We start from the raw sequence: 18563 nt of genomic DNA, 5'->3' as shown, positions 1-18563 counted from the left end.
TTGAAAGAGACCGAAAAGAAGAAAGAGGGTGTGGCACCAAACATGGGCGATCGTTCATGAAGTGCGCCGAAGGTGTAGTCTACAAAATTCCCCTCTCTTGCGGCTGCTCCTATATAGGGAAAACAGGACGCTGCGTTAACGAGCGAATCAGGAAACACGAAAGAAACATAGAGCAAGATAAAGAAGGCCCAAATATGCCTAAGCATATAAGGTCCTGCCCGTCACGCTCTTGTGAGCCATGTTTTTCTGTAGCGCGAATTCTATCAAAAAGCAAAGACACAGAAGCCAGGGAATTAATCGAAGCTTTTTTAGTGCAAAAAAAGGAAGTTTGTGCATCAGCGACACGTCCATATCTTTGTACAGTTAAAATTCGATTTAACTAAGTTGAGGGGAGCCGTGAATAATTTCGTTAAATCGAGAACTTCGTTAAATTGAATGAGGCATTTCTTGGGCACATAATTCAGTACATTCGATTACAGTAAAACCTCGTTAAAACGTACCCTCTTAAACAGTACTTTTGTTTTAAAAGTAGTAAAGTCAAGTCCCCGACTGAGCACCCATTGAACATAATGCATTTTGCATCCGCATAAACCGTACCAGCTTATCGCGGTCGTATCGGTTAGCATAATAATAATAATAATAATAATTGGTTTTTGGGGAAAGGAAATGGCGCAGTATCTGTCTCATATATCATTGGACACCTGAACCGCGCCGTAAGGGAAGGGATAAGGATGGGAGTGAAAGAAGAGAGGAAGAAGGAGGTGCCGTAGTGGAGGGCTCCGGAATAATTTCGACCACCTGGGGATCTTTAACGTGCACTGACATCGCACAGCACACGGGCGCCTTAGCGTTTTTCCTCCATAAAAACGCAGCCGCCGCGGTCGGGTTCGAACCCGGGAACTCCGGATCAGTAGTCGAGTGCCCTAACCACTGAGCCACCGCGGCGGGGCCGGTTAGCACGTACCATTTTCACTTTTCGTCGCACTCGCGCGTGACGAATTCACGCCGGTAGCACCGACCCAAAGGACGGTTCGGCTAGCGGCGCAACAATCTTCCCTAAATACCGCCGACGGGACGGCAAGCCACACAGCTAATGACAAATTGGCGCCAAAGTTGGTAATCATACAACTAGCGCAATCTTTGGGGGTCCGTATGGTCATCGTCATGACCCCCCGCGCTACTTTCGAGTGGGTAGCGCCAACACCACGACCGGCGCCGCTAGCGCGTATGAAAAGAAACAACAAAAATTCTTACTCGACAAGAAAGGCCCGCGGGGACTACAAATTTATTTTCCGGTGATCTTTGCCTGCGTGCGCTTTGTGAGCAAGGGCCGCACCGATTTCTCGTAGGTCTGAAGTGCGTCCAGCGCGTCTTCCGTCCCCTCGTGTGCGCCGGCAAAATGTCGCAGCAGATCGAGAGCATCCATCACCTGACCTGGTGTCGGCACGGGAGCTTCGGCACCTGCAGGGTCGTCGGCAGCGTTTCAGCCATCACTCCCTCCACGCTTCCTACAAGCCGCAACATATCGGCATCAGTCAAAACTTCCGTTGTGACTGCGTTTGCGTTGGCGTTCACGTAGTCTGAGAAACTTATGCCTGTGGGCACTTCATCCACTGAGCGAAGGTGTTCCCAGGCATCTTCATCCTCGTGCATGGCGCTCGCGCTGTCCGGACCAGCTTCGGCAGTTTCAGGGCCTAGTGTACCGAAACCGGCAGTCCTGAAGCAGTTGACAATTATCGACGGCCTCAATGCTCTCCAAGCCGCCGCCATCATCTCGCACACACCACGTCCGCGTTCACGATAGCAAGGCTAGACTGATGGAGGCCTAACAAGCTGAGCTTGACAAAGACGTGCGTTCAAAGGCACGGGGAAATCCGCACAAGAGCGAACACAGAGCACAACACACAAAAAAAACACGCGAACTGCAACAGCGCCATCTATGAAATGTGGCACGAAACTTTTTTACTGCTGGCGCCATTTCCTGAGCTCGACTCAAAATTAAAACTCGTTTTGCGCCGCGCAGTTTGAAAAAAGCGACGGGATGAAGATGCTCCGCGCTGTTACCGCTGACTCGCAATCAATAAATTTTGGGGTGCTGTCTACAAAATAGACCAAAAATTAACTTTTTCACCTTTATTTCTCGAAAAAAGGTTCGTTAGATCACGGAATCGGTTTCGTTATTTCGGGTTAGTCAAAGCATTGAACCCTATGGGCGTCTGAGGGGGAATTAGGATACCTTCGTTAAATCAAGATATTCGTTAAATCGGGTTTCGTTAAATCGAGTTTTGACTGTATAAGGCAGAGAACAATTTTTTCACTCGTTCGCTATCATATCAACTTTGAAGATGATAGCATTCCTTGTGTGTACGATGGTATATATTTGTCCGTGTTGCCTTCAAATAAATCAGTTGAGTGGCGCTCCGTCCCGTATTTCTACCTTGTGTCTGTTTTCACGCCTGTAACCAAAAAGATGTACAGTTACCAACTTGCCCAGGAAGACGTTCCTTTAAGCTTATGGCGCTACAAGTCTCAATGCGAGGTGCGCTGTTTTCTAGTTGCAGCCACAGATGGCGCTTTCATCTCGAAGTTGTATTACCCGGACTGATTCATCCAATTCATTGGGGTTTAAGGACAGTGAAGGGAAAGTAGATTTTAAGCGGGTAGAAGTAACCAAGCGAAGGTTATCTGATTGGTGTCTAAAATCAAGAGAAGAGTAAAATTTCACATGTCATTGCTAGTTGGCTAGAACCACTGCGCGATTTAAATGGTTCAGCCTTATCCATCCATCGGTAGGAGACCCCACGAAATCTCGAAACGTGATGAGTAAGAGCTAACGCTCTTAAAACATTCTTTCTTATGAATGACAAGCGATGGATGGGGTGCTAACACAGAAACTCCTGCTTTTTTTAATTGGTGGGCTTCTAGCAATTTACGGGCAGTCTTATCTTTGCTTCTACATAATATCCGAGTTTCCTGGAGCTTTGCTTCACAAATTTTCTGCTCTCCTTTGCCACAGTCCTTGCAATGATGCAGCGAATGTGACCCGGTACCATTTCCTAGCGAACGCTTATGCTCCATTAGACTTTCATTAATGCATCGGCCTGTCTGGCTGATGTACACCTTCCCACAAGTCAGCGGGATGCTATAAACTACCCCCACAGCACATTTTACAAAAGGGTTTCCATCCTTATTTCCGCATTCCGTTGACTCGGCATTTTCAGTTCCAATCTTTCGACACAGCGATGCAAGCTTTCTGGGTGCCTAGTGCGGAAATATGTTTGTTCTATTGTAGCCGCGTAAGTGCTTTATCTAAAGAAAATGTGATTCTGCTGCTGCAGGCTATAAACAACTGTATGGGAGCTAAGGCCTCGTCAGGCTTCCGAGCCTTTAGCCTTACACCACCCGCAGGAATTAACTGTACTACTTCCTGCAAAATAAAGTTACTTGCTTATTTACTTGCTAACTTACTTACCACAGGAACTTTGTATTTCACGGCTACGTGCTTAAGATTATGAGGCACTTCGTGGGAGTGTGGAATCACCGCTGGTTTGATTTTCTTTTCAGTCCTTTTCTAGTGACAGGTTCTGTCACAGAAGCATTGCTGAAAAAGGTGAAAAGAGAACGAAAGAACGAGGAGGGTGAAGTATCTGAAAAGAAAATCGAACCGGTAGTGATTCCATACTCCCACAAAGTGGCCATAATCTTAAGCATGTTGCCGTGAAATACAAAGTTCCTGTGGTCTTCTCTGCACGTCCACACGTGCGCCAAAATATGTATCGCTCTCAGAATCGTGATGTTGTACTGCTGCTTCTGCTCCATGCAGAGAAACATTCGTTCCAGCACTTGCTTGCGGTACCTTTTCTTAACGTACTGAATCACTCCTTGGTCCATCGGTTGAAGAGCAGCGGTAGTGTTGGGAGGTTGGAACACTAGCCGGATCGCCTTCAACTTCGCAACGTTGCAGTGTGCGGTGCAATTGTCCACGATCAAAAGCACCTTGCGTACCTTGGCACTGAAGCGTCAATCCAGCTCCGGCAACCAGGAACGAAATATCTCCGACGTCATTCATGCTTTCCGGTTTGCACGGTACTCGACTGGAAATCGCTTGATGTTGTTAAAACATCTCGGTTTCAGAGCCTTCCCGATGACGACAATTGGAAGGCGCTCCGTGCCCGTCATGTTTGCTGCCAACAGTACTGTCACCTGCTCCTTACTCCTTTTACCGCCAGTGCACGGGTCCCCCTTGAAAGCTATCGATTTATCCGGCAGCGCTTTGAAGAGAGCCGTTTCGTCTGCAATAAAGACACCGTTGGGGTCGTAGGCTGCCACGTGCTCTTAAAGGTGAACGTTTTGCCAATCTTTTACGACTTCTTCATCCACCTCACCCCTCTCCCCGCACACGGTCTTAAAAACAAGTCCATGCCAGTCTTTAAAACGGGCAAACCAACCCTCTGACGCCTTGAATGAATCAATATTCATTCGGAGGGCATAGGTCTCTGCTTGCACGCAGATGAGTGGTCCACTCAATGGCAACTTTGAATCACGGGCAGCGGCAATCCACCGCAACAGTGCTTCCTCCAGGGCTGGGTGGGCTGCAGTTCGTAGACGCTTCCTACCGGCATGAAATTTCTCACCCTCAAAGGCTTCCACTAATTGAGCCTCATTCTTGACGTATGTCAATAGCGTGCTTTTCACGTCGAACTGGCGCATAACATCTTCTCTGGAAGCACCGTCTTTCAGTGCCTTGAGGATCTTCACTTTAGTTGATAAGTCCTTGGCCGCATACTTCGCGCGCTTTGCCGGTACTGCCATCGTAATAAAGAGCACCACGACCACATGCACCGACACAACACACCACACCTCGTAAAGAAAACACAAAATGGCCGCTCTGATCGTTCTTGTCCGTCGTCAACTGAGGAGTGACTACAGTAGCGATGCATTTCCGGAATTGAGAGCGGTGTCAGCCGTTTCCAGTGATGGCGATGATCCTTGGACGATAATGATGATGACCTGAACGTATAGCAGCGCCTCCTTTCGTACGCTGGCTTGGCTTGGATTGGAATGGATACCAGTGCCGTTCTTGGCCTGTCTCCAGTCCGAATTAACTGGTGCACGCGCAATTTTGCGCCGAATTAACGAAGGTTTGCTGCCATAGGGCTATGTACATTTTTGAAGGGAGGGAGTGGGGATGCCGAATTATCCGAATTTCCGAATTAACGGGGGCCGAATTGACGAGGTTTTACTGTATCAGTCTCCTACAATTTGTGGTTTTACTCTTAGCACATTCCTATAAAAACACTCTGCGGTAACATATATTACTGGTATTTCTTGTACTTGAGGAAAAATAGTCTTTCACACCTTTTTATACAGATGGCTCAAAAACAGATGTTTACGTTGGAAGCGCAGTGGTACAAGGGAATTGGAATGAAATAGTAAGGCTTCCAGAGTGCGCATCAATTTTCACTGCTGAATGTTACGCCATCTATGTAGCCATTGAACAAGTAGTAAACGAGAACCTCACAAACAGTATTATATACACAGACTCCTTAAATTTACTTACTGCTCTTGAATCTAGAAATGCAATCACTCCTATAACATCATGCACAATATTGTGACAGCCATAGCTCGAGGACAAAACATAAAACTGCTGGGTCCCGAGTCATGTGGGAATAAAAAGCAACAAGAGAACAGATTTGTGCGCTGCTCAAGCTCATGTCAAGAAAATAAAAAAAGTAAATATACCCTCTAAGGATTGCATTAGCTTAGTACAATGGAAATTAAGGAAAAAATGGCGGACAGCTTGGAAGAATAAAGTAAATAACAAACTGCACTTCGTAAAGCCAGTTCTAAGGGAATGGAAGTCATGTCTGCACCAGGAGCGTTTCGTTCAAGTTATTTTGTGTCGTGTCCGTATAGGCCACACGCACATCTCACACAATTTTCTATTGACAAAGGAAGAAAAACCTGTATGTAAAAAATGTGGAGATGAGCTAACAGTTAATCACATTTTATACTCATGCACAAAACTTGAAAAACTTGGCAAAAAATATTTTATTTAGTTTTATAGTGAACACATTTCTTTACACTCAATGTTGCTCTTGGGTGAAGCTGCAATTGTTGACACACATTGTGTGTTTTTGAAGAGATGAAAGTTTTCACGGCAAACCCTAAATGTTTACCAATTCACTGCATTCTTTGACACACCTTAGCCCCTTTCTCAGTCCTGAGAAGAAGGCTGAGGTTTTTTTTTTTGTGGCGGTTGGGAGCCTCATGATCCTTGCCCCAGCAAGGATGGCTACTGAGGCTACGCGACCCTCTTGAAAGCTTTCCTTAGTAGCCATTTCTTAAATATCTCGTTTCTCATCACTATGCACCAGTGATGATTTTTCACATTTCTGTGGAACTCTCCAGGAAACAATCCCTATACCTTGAGCTTGGTGCATGATGACCTTAGTTGCCCATGTGCCATAAAACCCAACACCACACTATTTCTTAGTAACTGTGGCAACATTCCAGGCTAGCTAGATTGTGTGTGTATCTCATCCTACTGTTTGGTGCCTCTTTTGTAGTTTGTTGGGCAGAAAAGCAGTGTGCTTCTCAGCCATGACTATGTTGCCAGGGTTGTTGTGGAGCCCGTGTGAGCAGGGACTTTACGACAGGCTGCGTAACTAATCATATCCATTGGGTGTGCGCATCTACAAAAGAATGATTCAAGAAATAGAATAAACTACCTCGGAGTAACTTGATGGGACCATCCAAATTTGTTAGTTTCGGCAAACATATGCCCCAATAATTATACTGGAGCATGCAAGTATCCTAGGAAGCGTTCCTGCTAAAAACTCAAGAAACCTCACCCTTACAGGGATTAGCTTTTTTTTTCATTGAAGCATTTCTTTTTGTGTGTATGTCTAGGATCCTGCACAGATGCTGCGAAAGTTTGTCTTAATCGAGGAACACACAAAACAGTTTGTCTAAAGTGGATTACTTGTTATTCTTGGGAGACCAGCTAAATGTGTCTAAAGGAGAGTCTACTGTAATTGTAAGTGATGGTGGAATTTGTAGGGAACCGCTTACCTATCGGAGTGTTTTGCAGTGCATATGCAGAAAGCCACGTAATGAGAAGGGCTCTTTGTTTCTTTTTGTTCCTTGCAGCAGCAGCACCGTGCAGGAGCTGTGAGAGGAGGCCATGGAGCACTTTTTCCATTGCGCCCTGTTGTGTGGTCGATTAAATGGAGCGCGTCTTCGCGCTCCCACTTTGTCTCGCCCTTTCTCTTTGCCGCCCAGCACGCTGCATCATAGCTGGAGGGGGTGTCCTGTCTCTTAAATGCTTGCACTGCAGTTCTGTGGCTAGTGCGCCATGCAGCTACTCTTTGAAAAAGCCTCACCTGCCGTGTTCCACCTGGGGGGACGGGCCTGCTCGGTGCCTTGAAGACATGCTGCGGGCTACTAGGGAATGTTATGCTTTATTTTTTACAACACATACTTGAGGTGAACAGTGGAGTGTTTTTTTCATTAAACTTGACAAGGGACCTTGACAAGGGACATCTCATGTCCTGTCTAGCATCGCACTTCAACATGTATGGCGAACTAGCCCGCCTGAATTTTATTACTCCTACAGTAAGCACTATTTTGTGTAACTGCACCCTCAGCAGCAAGTGTGTCTGTCTTCGTCTAGGCATTTGCCTGCTGGATGTTTTGATGGCCTTCCTTGCCTCTTCAGTGAGACACTGGCAAAGAATTGCAAAGGTATTGTATGCGGGAGGCTGGAATATGAGGTTCTAGGTCCTTGGGACAGAGGCAAATTACCGAATTGTGGCATGAACTTAAGATTCACCATTGGCAGGGATTTCGGAAACAACCAGGTGCAGGTTTTTTGGTCAAGCGAGGGCTCTAATTTTGTCTCGAAGCAAGCATGTGCCGCGTAGCCAGGGAGGCAGGCCATGAAGACTGGGTTGATGTTTTGCCCAGCCATTGTTGCTAAGGATTTGTGGAAGTATCTCCTCGTGGACAAAGGAGGTAGCTTTGCCGTGCTGCCAAGCAGTCGGTTTCGTGTGAAGGCATTAAACGGTAGGTGCATTGGCTCTTCTTCAGGAGCAAGCTAGTGAAGACAATTAAGGCAGGTATGCTGACTGTTTATTTTGGCTCAGATTTTCAAAGATCTGTGCCCACTGCGAACAAGCAGGGGCTATTCTAGTGTTTCACAAGCCCACAACCCTTGCGTTTTCGGCTGGGGATGAAAAATTTGCGTAGGAAAACCGTACTGAACTGCATTTTCGAGCAAAAAAAAACATGCATGTTGGAAATGGCAGCAACCCCTCCAAGAGAGTGCCATAAATTCGCTGTTTGTAGACAATGTGGGGAGATGTGCACTACCATACGCACAAATGGTACAGTAGCATTTACTTTAGGCCACTGCCTTAAAGGGGCTCTGAAATACCTTCCGAGGAGAGCACATTCATTTGCCCAATCACTGCATTGTGTTGCCATAAACACCTGAGCCAAATAATACAGCAGAGAACCTACAATCGCGCGAAAGTATCGGCGACTTGAATTTCAATTGCGCACCTTCTACCGTTCCATGGCTATTGGTTAGATTGCAGCTTCCATGGCCGCGGCCAGAAAACGACTTTGAAGAACCACGCTGCGCATGCAAAAGAGACAAACACGGGAAAAGGCCAAGAAGACTTCAAGAGCGCAAACTATCAACTGAGTATTTGTGTGAAGGTGCCTTATATATGCAGAATCGGAGCAAAAGGACTAGGGGAATGAGAGAAGGGGGTGGGGTGGTAAAGCCAGTCTTCTCCCGATCAACATGTGCGCAGAAAATTCTCCTCCTTATACTATTTGACAGACGTGTCGCTTATACATTTATTGCCGTTTTCTTTTATGTGGTAGGCCTCCAAAAGCTCACGCGCAGTTTTGTTTTTACTTTTCCCTAGAATTTTATCTTAAGCAGAGGATCCACTACAAGCAAGGCAATGAGCGGGCAGATTCGTTTTTTTTTTATTTCGAATTGATCGGGCATGTTCCCCTGTGCGTTCATTCACGCAACGGCCTGTTTGTCCCACGTAGGCGCCTCCACACTTGAGTGGGGTTTCATAAACCACGCCCGTGGCACATTTGACAAACGTTTCAGCATGTTTTATGCCGCATTTACTGCCTCTAGCTCCTTGGTTACCGATTCTCGGGCACAAGCCTGCGAGTTTCCGTGGGGCAGAAGTTGCGACAGGGACACCATGCCTCTTGGCCACTTTTTTTACATTGTGCGCTACTCTGTGTATATATGGCACCATCACGATCTTTTTTGGCAGAGGCTCATTCGCGCTACCTTGATCTCTTCTTTTTATCTTCCTAAGAAGATTCTCGGCCACAGCTGTTATGACGTCGCAGGGGAAGCCGTCTGAAAGCAGCCTTTCAATTTGGTCATTAAAGCTTATATGCATTGCATGCGGGCATGACTTGGTAAGAGCAGATTCCAGGCACGAGCTTGCAATTGCTCTCTTGACTACCTTCCAAAGCGCGGAATCACGCCAGTAGCTCTTTGCTCGTGGCGCGTAGTGCCAGCAGGCATGTTGTAAGCCTACGTTCAAGTTAATATCTAAGAACTGCAACGACCGATAAGTTCATGTTATTTGTTTGGATAAAACATTGACCCACACTGATTCAGTGAGTACAATTTTAACTCTTTAGACAGTATGGGCGAGGCTTTACCTTTACGCATGAACTTCTTTCTAATCGGTCGTTGCAGTTTTTAGATATTAATCTGAATGTCGCCTTAAAACATTCCTGCTGGCACTATGCGCCACGAGCAAAGAAAGAGCTACTGCCGGTATGATTCCGCGCATAGTCAAGAGAGCGATGCATATAAGGTTGCTTTCAGCCGGCTTCCCCTGCGACGTCATAACAGCTGTGCCGAGAATCTTCTTAGGAAGATAAAAAAAGATCAAGTTAGCGCGAATGAGCCGCTGCCCAAAAAGAAGATCGTGGTGGTGCCATATATACACAAAGTGGCGCACAATGTAAAAAAAGTGGCCAAGAGGCATGGTGTCCCTGTCGCATCTTCTGCCCCACAGAAACTCGCAGGCTTGTGCCCGAGAATCAGTAACCAAGGAGCTAGAGGCAGTGGATGCGGCATAAAACATGCTGAAACGTTTGTCAAATGTGCCACGGGCGTGGTTTATGAAATCCCGCTCAAGTGTGGAGGCACCTACGTGAGACAAACAGGTCGTTGCGTGAATGAACGCGCAGGGGAACATGCCCGATCAATTCGAAATAAAGAAGGAACGAATCTGCCCGCTCATTGCCTTGCTTGCAGTAGATGCGAGCCTCTGCTTAAGAAGTTAAAATTCTAGGGAAAAGTAAAAACAAAACTACGCGTGAGCTTTTAGAGGTCTACCACATAAAAGAAAACGGCGATAAATGTATAAGCGACACTTCTGTCAAATTGTATAAGAAGCATTTTCTACACACATGTTGTTGATCAGGAGATGACTGGCTTTACCACCCCCCCCCCCCTCTCTCTCATTTCCCTTGTCGTTTTGCTGTGATTCTGCATATATAAGGCACCTTCACACAAACGAACTCATTTGATAGTCTGCGCTCTCCTTGGCCTCTTCCTGTGTTTGTCTCATTTGAATGTGCAGCGTGGTTCTTCAAAGCAACAAGTTCATCTAAACTACCAGTGAACGACGTAGCTCCGGAGGATCGGGAAGCTTCGCCCCCGGCAGTGAGACTTGCAGAGCAGCGCCGACCTTTCAGTGCGGGAAAAGTGGAGGGGGGAGCGAAAGGCGCGAAGACGCTGAAATTTAAATTTTGACTACAGATGACTCGGTTAATATTAAGCGTACCAAAAAACAACGCATTTTGCTGGATGGCATTCGTGAAGCGGCGTCCTCGCATCACGGGCATACCGCAACTATTGGCGCCTTTTTCAGAGCCCCTTTAAAGGTGCTTTCTTTGGGGCAGAAAGTTTGCCTCTTTGATTTACCGCGCTCGGGCAGCCAGCTGGCTGCCGCCATGCAAGTTCGATCACGGAGGGCAGATGCTCTTCAAAGCTTCGCGTTCTGCTACGTCTCGTTGCTACGTGGGCATACGGCAGAAATGGGCTGCTTGAGATATAAAACAACGTCCTGAAGTTAAGGGCTGCCGCAGACTGCAGAACCAACAGCTGATCGTGTTCGCGCCCGTACACATCGGCGGCGACAACGCTAGCGTGTGCCTTCGGTACACAGTGCTGTGTAAGCCTCGAGAAATCCTCAAAAGCATGCGACGAGCAATCGCAATCTAACGTCTGTCAGTTGGCGCCACATCGGAGGAAAAACTGCCCGTGTGTTGCTCACCAGACGACACGCCGTACTCTCAGATTATCGCGTTTGTTTACTACGCAGTAAGTATGACTGGCGCAAGTGGAAGACCTGTTCCCCCCTCCGTTTCGACGCGGCCCATCTTCATCGTCGGCCGCCGGGACAGCACCGGTTGGGCGAGGAGGGAAGTTTCCTTCATGGGGTAAGCAGATGGATGGATGGATGAAGCTAAACCCTTTAAATCGGGCGGTGGCTCAAGCCACCTAGCCATGACTTATGAAATTTGACTTTTCTTGATTTTAGGCGCCAATCAGATAACCTTCGCTTGGTTACTTCTAACCGCTTAAAATCTACTTTCCCTTCACTGTCCTTAAACCCCAATGCCTTGGATAAATCAGCCCCACTGCTTATCAAAAAAGTCAAGTGTTCAGCCGTTGCCTCCTTTCCGCACGCAACGCACAACGTGTCTATCTCGTGGTACCTGCCTCTATATGTCAGTGCGCAAAACTCCCATCCTGGCCTCGAACAACAAAGAGCTTCCCCTACAATTATCATAGATATTTTCTTTGGCAGCAATTTCCTGCTTAAAGATCGTGTATGTTCCCAGTGCCGATTTCGTCAGCATCCCTGTTTTCCACAGAGCGGAAACGGCGACGTGAGTGCCACCTCGTAGGTTGCGCGGAATTTGCGGAACCGGAGAGAGTCACTTCGGGATCCGGCCAGCGTCACGCGCGGTTACAGCTGCACGCTCTCGTCACCTTCCGCGGCAGGCGCACGGGGATCCGTGGTGCCTTGCCGCTGGACTTCTGGTTCTAGGCAGCGAAGCGAGCGCAGCAAACGCGCGCTCTGGTCGCCTTCCCCAGCAAATGCTAGGGAATGGCTTTGCCCCAAGGATGCGGCGCGCACGGGAAAACCCGGCCGCTATTGTCGGCGCGTACAAATGTTCGCCGCCGATACTTCCGAAATCGCGCCCCAGCCGGTAAGTTTGAAGTCCTTCTTACGTTGCCTTCTAGTTCCGTGGAATGCCTCGTTGATGTTTTGTAACTAGATGGCTCGCTCTGTGTATTAATTGCAACTGTAATGAACAGCATGTGAGTGTTAACGCTTTGTCGTCCCCTCCCTTTGTTTCCCTCGAGCACGAACCCCTCCGCGGTTAGCTAGCGGGAACGCTGCATCCGCGGAATGGGAGTGCGGGGGGCCGAAAGGCTGGTCCCCCCCCCCCCCCCCCCCCCATATTTCCACACGCATGACCGCAGACGATCCACCCTCCATGGTGATTGACTCTGGGCAGTGGTCGTTGCGATTTCTACGTTCGTGAACTCCTGAGGGCTATAATCGGAAAAGAATCGCAGTACGTTCCGTTCAACTGTAGTCTGTCGGGTGCCGGCAAGGAATGCACGCATAATCTCGACAAAAAAAAAAAAGCAATCAGCTGATAGAACATTCATCGAGAACAAGCGGGTATGCTGTAAAAGAGTAGAAACTTGGGCGAGTTGGTAATGGTGATCCATAATGGCACGAGAGCAGCGTTGCAGCGACAATGGCTAAAAGGCCGCCTTTGTTTGCCACGCAGGTGCTGCTTCCACTTGTGGCGCACAGCATCTACATCTGCCATCCTGCCCGTGACAGTGCTTCTCTGCACCAAGTGACGCAGTTTGCTTCCTATCATGTGCCTCCGTTCGTTCATCAGGCGGTGCCCTCAAGATTTGCGAACAGTCCTTATCACTCCAAGGCTGCGGCATTGTCATCGACAGCAAGTTCAACGCCAGTATTTAAGCGCTGGTGTCCGTGGGACCGCTTCAGTGGGCACGAGAGCAGCGACAATGGCTAAAAGGCCGCCTTTGTTTGCCACGCAGGTCCGTAACTACATTCCTTTGTATGCTAAGAAAAGTGACAATCGATGCTTACTGCTGCTCCCGTGCCCACAGGTGTTTTTGAGCGTGTTGACTGAATGCTTCAATAGCTGTCTTCTTTTGCTATTGTCGGGAGATGTGGAAGTAAATCCAGGTCCTTTTCACACGCGCACTAAAATCGGCGGTGATTCGAGCGCAGACTTCGATCGAGGAAAGTAACCCTGCCGCTAATGTCGTATTAACACAATCGGAGCAAAACATGGAAATACTTCGTATATTGAAGGAATTGCGCGCGCAGTCAATCGCGCTTTCAGCCAGTAATGAAGATATAAAGAAAACCATGGAAGAACTACGGAGCGGACAGCAAAGTATGAATTCAACCCTCGCCAGTATGAATTCCAGGCTTACGACAGTTGAACGCTCACTTGAAGCAATTGACGAAGTAAAACAGGATTTCGAATGCACTGCTGTTGATATTCGCAAACAAAATCAACTGCTGCAGGCACGAATTCATGAATTAGAAGACCAGAGCCGTAGAAATAACCTAGTTTTTCATGGTATCGCCGATGAGAATGACCATGAAACATGGAATGAAACGGAAAAAAAGAACTTCTAAACGTCCTGTCAAAATATGTTGACCCCGACCTCTCGCCAAATGACATAGATAGGGCCCATCGATTAGGGCGGTACTCTGATTCTGGATGCCGTCCGGTGATTGTGACGTTCAACAACTTCAAAACCGGAGAAAACATTCTGAAGTGTAAAAAGGACTTAAAAGAAGACGTTCAAGTGACAGAAGATTACTCGTATGCTACATGCCAAGCACGCAAAATGATTGGCTTCGCCAAATCACTGCCCGGCTCCCCATCTTTTAAGCTAAAATACAATAAGTTGGTCTGAATGACAGATCCTACATGTATGACCCTGTAAACGATAAAACATTTCAGATTACCGCAGAGCGCGCCAAGTCGATAACCCAGCACGCGCCTTCGTCTCTCTCCGCTGCATCTAGCACTTGTAAATCTGCCTAACGGTTACCGAGGGGCAGTGGTCATTGTCTAAGCGCAGCTCAAACATCAGTTTTATTTACTAATATCCGAATTGTCATCAAAAGACGTACAGAACTCTCCTCTGCCATAAGTGCGTGCTCCGCTGACATCGTTGTCCTAACTGAAACTTGTCTGCATGAATACATACGTGATTCTGAAATATTCGATTCACCAAATCATTTCCACTTCTATCGTTGTGACAGGAAAGATCGGCAAGGTGGTGGCGTACTAATAGCAGTCAGTAAAAAAAATAGTCATATTCTCTTCACATAACATCAAGCACCGAAATTATATGGGTATCTCTTCAACTAGGATACCAGAGAATAATCCTAGGCGCATACTATCGACCGCCTAATGCATCTCCTACATTTGTTGCAGAGCATCATGATACCGTTAATGTTACAGTAACGCGTTACCCTTCGTCATCAATCTTTCTACTGGGTGATTTTAACTTTCCGGCATCGAATGGTCCTCGGTGCAACCATCCTCCTCTTCGACACTATGCAAGGAATTCACTAATGTATGCTCACTGTTTAATCTTACCCAAATTGTTACTCAGCCTACAAGAATTACAGAATTTACAACAAGTACATTAGACCTCGTACTAACAACATGCCCAGAACTGTGCTCAGAAATAACACATGCCCCAGTTAAGCGACCATTCTTTCCTCAATTTTTCTGTCAACATTCCCATACAAAAGTCGGCTAGTCACACTAAAATAATACGCATGTATCATCGCGCTGATTTCAACAAAGTTAATAATGAACTCGAATTCGACTCGCGATCGGTGAACGCAAACTGGCTCTTATTCAAGAACAAAATCTTAGATCTCACCAGCCGTTTAATACCCACTCGCGTAATATCTTATCAGCAGCATGCGCCATGGTATAACGCTTATCTTAAGCGCTTGTCTAACCGTAAGAAACGCTTCTTCCGTTCAGCTAAAGAATCACGCACTGAACGTCATTGGTCCCGTTATCGCTCTGCAGCTTACACTTACAATTCTGCGGTCAAGAACGCTAAAGCCAATTACCAGAATAGCACTCTACAGGGTATGTTGCTCAATAACCCAAGAAAATTTTGGAGCGTCATTAACCCCTCTGAAACGTCTAGAATAATACTAACGAATTCAAGTGACGAACCTATATCTGATACTGCCTACGCAAATGTACTGAATAATGTATTTTCGAGCTTTTTTTCAAGTGGTGAAACTACGGATTTCCCTCAAACTGTCTCATAATAACTTCCTCCCAATGTACCCTGTCGTCATCCATCCTGACGGTATTGTTAAAATAATTGATAATCTTAAGATATCCTCCAGTGCTGGTGTTGATTGCATTACTACAAAGTTCCTGAAAAGTACTAAAATGTATTCATCGCTTGCCTTAACTAAAATATTTCAGCAATCTTTGGAAAACGGCGAACTACCGGCCGATTGGAAGATAGGTAAGGTGGTTCCTGTGCATAAATCTGGTAATAAACATTCGCCTTTTAACTACCGGCCCATATCTATTACCAGCATCCCATGCAAAATCTTAGTGCACATACTCTTTTCACATATTGTCACTTTCCTTGAATCAAACTCGTTTTCCATCCTTCTCACCACGGTTTTAGGAAATCCTATTCATGTGAAACACACTCTTATTCACGCACAAACTCCACGCAATTTTAGATTGCCGCTCGATCGCCGACTGCATCTTCCTGGATTTCGCGAAGGCATTTGATAAGGTTTCCCATTATCTTTTGTTACTAAAACTGCGCATGGTGGGATTAGACACATTCTAAAATTGCTCGAAGTTTTTCTTACCCATCGTCAGCAATTTGTTGCCGCTAACAACGTTAATTCCACCGTTCACCCTGTCCTTTCCGGTGTGTCCCAAGGCACCGTCTTGGGGCCCCTGCTTTTTCTTATATTTATCAACGACTTGCCCAGTAACCTTTCTTATTCTGTACATCTTTTTGCCGATGACTGCGTCCTTTTTCGGGAAATAAATGATAGTGACAAGCACACGATTCAGTCTGACCTTAACGCTATCTCAACATGGTGTAAAACTTGGAATATGACTTTAAATGCTGAAAAGTGCGAACTAATGCGCATTTCTCCCGTTAATAGTGAATTGACCGTATATACTCTTAATGATGTGTTGCTTGACCCAGTTACAAGATATAAGTACCTCGGAATTCATATTACAACTGACCTTAGCTGGCATGCGCACATTGGGCATATCACTAACAAAGCTAATCGCATGCTCGGATATCTGAGACGTAACTTTCACGCAGCCCCAACTAAGGTCAAACTTCTACTCTATACGACACTCGTATGTTCACAACTAGAATATGCTTCATCAATCTGGGACCCTGGTGTTAAGAGTTTGAGCGACCTACTGGAGATGGTACAACACAAATCAGCGCGGTTTATTCTCTCTGACTTTCGGCGTACATCAAGCGTAACCGCTATGAAAACTACCCTAGGCCTATCTTCACTTGTATCACGACGCAAAATTGCACGTCTGTGCCTTTTTCACAAAATATTTCATCATGAGTCTATTCGCTACGCGTTACTTCTTCCCCCTTCATATATTTCACGCCGCACAGATCACATACATAAGGTAGGCATTTCTATATGCAAAACTAAAACATTCTCGGATTCTTTTATTCCTCGCACGTCATATGACTCGAACCACCTTCCTTCCTCAGTTGCCACAATTCCTGACCCTGTATTGTTTAGGTCTGCTGTTACCGCTTCTATTGAATGATATATTTTGTTGATCACTTATTCTAACTTATCTATGTTGTGATAATTTATTGTTCTCTGCTGTTGTTTGTATTTTCAGTGTTATGTATTACCCACTCCCCTCTGTAATGCTTTGCCCTGAGGGTAAAATAAATAAATATATATGAGGGTAGCGCAAAACGGGACAAGGGACAAAAGACGCACACAACACAGGCGCTGCGCATCGTATCGCAGTATTTAGCTGCGTATCGTATCTTTACTGCTACAGCATTACCGCAGAGGACTTGCACTCCAATGAAAGGCCCAAGCATCAAGCCGTACGACAGTTCGCGACCACAGAATCAGCACTTGCATAGATCGGCTGTCATAAGTGACAACTGTGTGGCCACATATATGCACGCGCAAGATGCATCGAGCAGTGTGCTTGTGAAGGCTTTTAATAAAGGACATTTTTCAATCAAGCATACGTTCTCGTATTCGCGAATTCTCCAATCCATACGGCACCTAGCGGCGCAGGGAAGGAACTGAGAGTGGAGGTCCAATAGCGGACGCCCCTCGCCAGCCTAACGGAAACCTGATAGCATAACGCTCATATAGCCGCAAAAATCGAACGGGAAACCGTCTACACTGTTCCGCAGTCCCTGTCAATGTATTGACACATCATGAATCATCGTCGTGCTGAAACGGTCGGTGCTGCAGGATTGGCCGTATTGAGGTCCTCCTGTGATCTGGAAAAAGTCACACCGACAGCACTATTTTCGCCAGTTCTTATGGTAGGATTTCGCGTATCCTAGTATCTAATATCTCCTCCTGAGGTTACTGCGAAACTCCTGCGCAGCTGTTGTCCTCATACTCGCCTTTGCTATCGCTACGTCGGCACGCATAAACTCCAACGTAAAATATATGTTGGGGCAACATAAAAATTAAAAATAAGCCCCAGCCTGTGCCACTAAGTATAACAGGCTTAATCCAATTTAAAATAAATAAAAATGCCCGAAGGCAATGGTATACTTTTACCACCCGTAGGTGGGGAAAAAGGAAAAAAAATGAGGGGAGGGTAAGAATTAGCTATTAAGCGACCCACAGCCGGGGGAGCGGGCCCGGGGAGACTCCCGTGGTCTCAATCCCCTGTGACGTAGCGGACGGGGTTGGATGGCGGGCTATGGGAATTGGGATGGGGTTATGGGAATTGGGAAGGGAATGGGTACAGTGAGTTGGCTCTGATCCTTCATTGTCTCGACTCCACTGCTGGCCAGGACAGGGAGGGCGTCAAGCTTTCCAAATGGTGCGGCTCCACTCACAGGATGCCCGACCACCCACACATGCAGCGGGCTCCGAGCGCCGGAGACAGGAAAACCTCACCCGGGGTCAGTCCCCTCAGGCTCCTCCACGACTTTGAGGGTTTGTTTCGGACCTGCCAGCTACTAGCCGTCCAGTGCTTTTCGCGGTTTTTCTGACTCCGGAAGTATGTGTGATCCAGCCAGTAGAGGCTCGTGTCGTCAGCCTATCGGCCCTCCGGCCCTCGGCACCATGACCGAACACCTCCGAGGAGACCCACCTGTGCTTGCAACCAATCAACCATGCATTTATTTTCCCTATAGCTTGCTCCACGCCTACGGGCGG

At 46.8% G+C, this 18563-nt stretch overlaps 1 protein-coding gene and 1 long non-coding RNA gene across 6 annotated transcripts in view; both read left to right on the top strand.

Moving 5' to 3' along the window:
* The window catches only part of LOC144122171 (protein RER1), a 122651-nt gene extending 115392 nt beyond the window's left edge, over nt 1-7259 (top strand). For 2 of the 4 annotated variants that reach the window (XM_077655747.1, XM_077655749.1), the window contains exon 7: nt 7156-7259. In XM_077655747.1, the coding sequence (XP_077511873.1) occupies nt 7156-7177 (22 nt within the window). In that variant the 3' untranslated portion in view covers nt 7178-7259. Of the gene's footprint in view, nt 1-7152 lie in introns of all 4 variants that reach the window. The other 2 variants (XM_077655746.1, XM_077655748.1) reach the window with 1 other exon arrangement.
* Nucleotides 7260-10518: 3259 nt separating this feature from the next.
* On the top strand, nt 10519-17397 carry LOC144122167 (uncharacterized). Of its 2 annotated transcripts, none has more exons than XR_013312825.1 (2): nt 10519-11505; nt 12877-17397. It is a non-coding gene; the product is annotated as an uncharacterized LOC144122167 (long non-coding RNA). The 2 variants fall into 2 exon arrangements; XR_013312824.1 differs by having other exon boundaries at nt 10519-12282.
* Nucleotides 17398-18563: the final 1166 nt, after the last annotated feature.

This window comes from Amblyomma americanum, chromosome 2, assembly GCF_052857255.1.
Source record: "Amblyomma americanum isolate KBUSLIRL-KWMA chromosome 2, ASM5285725v1, whole genome shotgun sequence".
Classification (NCBI taxonomy): Eukaryota; Metazoa; Arthropoda; class Arachnida; order Ixodida; family Ixodidae; genus Amblyomma; species Amblyomma americanum.
Note: the sequence above shows the minus strand (reverse complement) of the source record. Positions and strands in the feature narration are given on the sequence as shown.